This window comes from Sinocyclocheilus rhinocerous, unplaced genomic scaffold (assembly GCF_001515625.1).
Source record: "Sinocyclocheilus rhinocerous isolate Xijiao unplaced genomic scaffold, SAMN03320098_v1.1 scaffold1437, whole genome shotgun sequence".
Taxonomy (NCBI): domain Eukaryota; kingdom Metazoa; phylum Chordata; class Actinopteri; order Cypriniformes; family Cyprinidae; genus Sinocyclocheilus; species Sinocyclocheilus rhinocerous.
The window spans coordinates 271,808-274,237 of NW_015647019.1; the positions used below are offsets into that span (position 1 = coordinate 271,808).

The 2,430-nt window shown below is 37.4% G+C and overlaps 1 protein-coding gene across 1 annotated transcript in view; it reads right to left on the minus strand.

The window, feature by feature from the left end:
* LOC107708273 (ephrin type-A receptor 4-like) overlaps positions 1-2,086 on the minus strand; it is a 37,500-nt gene extending 35,414 nt beyond the window's left edge. Inside the window, exons 1-2 of the mRNA XM_016512459.1 lie at positions 1,850-2,086; positions 657-724 (exon numbers count right to left, since the gene is read on the minus strand). Of these exons, the coding sequence (XP_016367945.1) occupies positions 657-724; positions 1,850-1,949 (168 nt within the window). The 5' untranslated portion in view covers positions 1,950-2,086. The remainder of the gene's footprint in view (positions 1-656; positions 725-1,849) is intronic.
* Between the last annotated feature and the right edge of the window lie 344 nt (positions 2,087-2,430).

Genomic DNA, 2,430 nt, shown 5'->3' on the forward strand with positions numbered 1-2,430 from the left:
ATATATATCTTTACACTTAAATTCTTAAACATCAGTACATAGCCTTAATACTGTACACAGCCTATCTGTGACAAGCTTCATTGTCGTATATGCAAAGTACAGTACACCAAGCACAAGAAAATTCTTGAATTTTAAGATGTCAACCCATAAATGATACACAGAAAGGAACATTATAATTACGAAGCATAAAATTTCTAAATGAATTACCCTGAGCACAAGCACTTAAACTCAAGTCATTTCTCAGTCTATGAAACATCAAATTATAAGAACAAATTTCATCTGTCAGGATTTATAATTATGGATGTTTGTATAGGTTTAATTAGTCGTCTGTGCTTCATCTATGCACTAATGCAGAAAATACTGATTGCATACAGTGTGATGCCTCTTAAGCCATTTTCCATCATTTTTGTTTTTAGTGGGGATTTGGCACAACATGAGGCCTTAGTTAGATCCTGTACCTTCTTATATGCAGTGTGGAACAGCAAATCTGCTGTGCTAACAAAAAAAAAAAAAGGTTATTTTATTTCTCTAGTCTGCTTTTTCATGTGCAAATATGATTTCCAAGACAATAAACACCTTCAAGAGTTGCCGATAGAGATTTATCCACCCAAATATAAAAGTAAAAGCAAAACATTGTCTGTTCTTTGTAGACTCACCCCTCCTTCCGTCGGACTCGCAACCCATTTCAATTCTCCTTGCACAGTTCTCGAGTCCAGCAGCGTCACTGCAGGAAGACAAAATGCCGTGAGTCTCTTAAGATGGATCATCAACCTCCTTATGACTAGATCAAACTACCTCTTAAGTCACAACTTGTTTTTGTTGATACGCTTTTGTTCCCAACCGCACAAAGTTATTACACTCTCCATTTCCTCAATGTACACCGATTTATACTCATAAATCTATTTATTGGATTTGGTTAAATAACAAAAACGAATATTTGGCGAAAATATGCATTTTATCATTTTTGATTTGAGCATAAGTATGTATTGTTTTAATCAGTATTCTAAGATGGCTATTGTCCAATCAAAATTAGGTCCTTTGAGAGAGGAAAATAATCTGCGCAATGAACATGCAAAGAATACATAAAAGGCTTGTGTTCACATTTTTTAAGGGTTTCAGAATTTAAAATGAGCAGACGGCAGACGCAATAAATGCAAATTTGACTATATATATATATATATATATATATATACACACACACACACACACACACACATTCAAATTTGCGTTTGTGGTATATTTAATACCACAACAAAGCCCTAGTATAATTAAAATTAAAAGTATGCAGTGTAATGCGACATTTACAAGAATTTGATTGAGACTGTAAGTCTATATTACAGGCTACTGTATATGTCTCGTGCGCGTCTTTGAATTTCGTAAATTTCACTTGTGAAAACACTGTAAGGAAAATAATAAGTCGCTAACTAGGCCTACTTATATTTTCCTTTCTGGTCACGCATGCACATTTAATGAAATGTGAATGAATAAATAAATATATGTGCGGGAAAAAAATAGGTTCCAATAAAATTAGAAATCGGTTGAACCAGAGTGTTTACTCCCAATAGAGTACGAGTTTAAACTTCGTTGGACAAAAAAAAACGCATCAGTCTTCCATTAGATCTGCGGATTTGGGACCCACAGACACTTGGAGATCCCCAAAGGGACTTTCGGAGAAAATTATATAATTCCTTTTCGCTGACGGGATAAAGTCTCAAAATAAAAAACAAGACAAAAACAGATGGCAGTCATACACTGTGCCACTCTATACCGTCCCATGTCGTAACCCAAACAACAACAAAAAATAGGCTAACTCTTGGAGAGATTTTCCCTTGGTTTGGTAAACCCTTACCTTCATTAGGAGGGTAGACCCGTGCGGTTAATGCGAAAGTCGGTATCCAGATTATTAGCGCAAAAGTCGCTGTGAACACAAGTGCAGCCATTGGTGTCATTTCGTGTGCGTCTCCTCCGCTCCGCGCACGGACCGAAGTTGCGTCTGTCCCGGTGGAATTAGCGTTTGAGAGTGATGCACAGAGCGCGGCTGAACACCGCCGAGGGGCGGATCTTTACTGCCTGACGCGCCTGTAACAGCGAGACACCAAAAGTCAACAGTCTGTCCATTCGGGTAAATAGCCAGCCCATTTTTCAGGTATATGGTAAATGAAGAATTGTATAAAAAATGTATTTCTTCTTTCAGTCTTTTGCGTATCGTAAAAACCCACGCTCACGTGTGTGTGTGTGTGTGTGTGTGTGAGAGAGAGAGAGAGAGAGAGAGAGAGAGATGGAATAATTGTTCAGACCGGTTTTGTGGACAGGATCACTTAACTTTAAATGAAGGATCATTCACGAATCGGGCGTCGCTATTCAGTACTATTTGTTGCTGCAAAAACTAAAAGTTATTAAATGTTAGGGTGAGACCCTTTATGCTTTTAT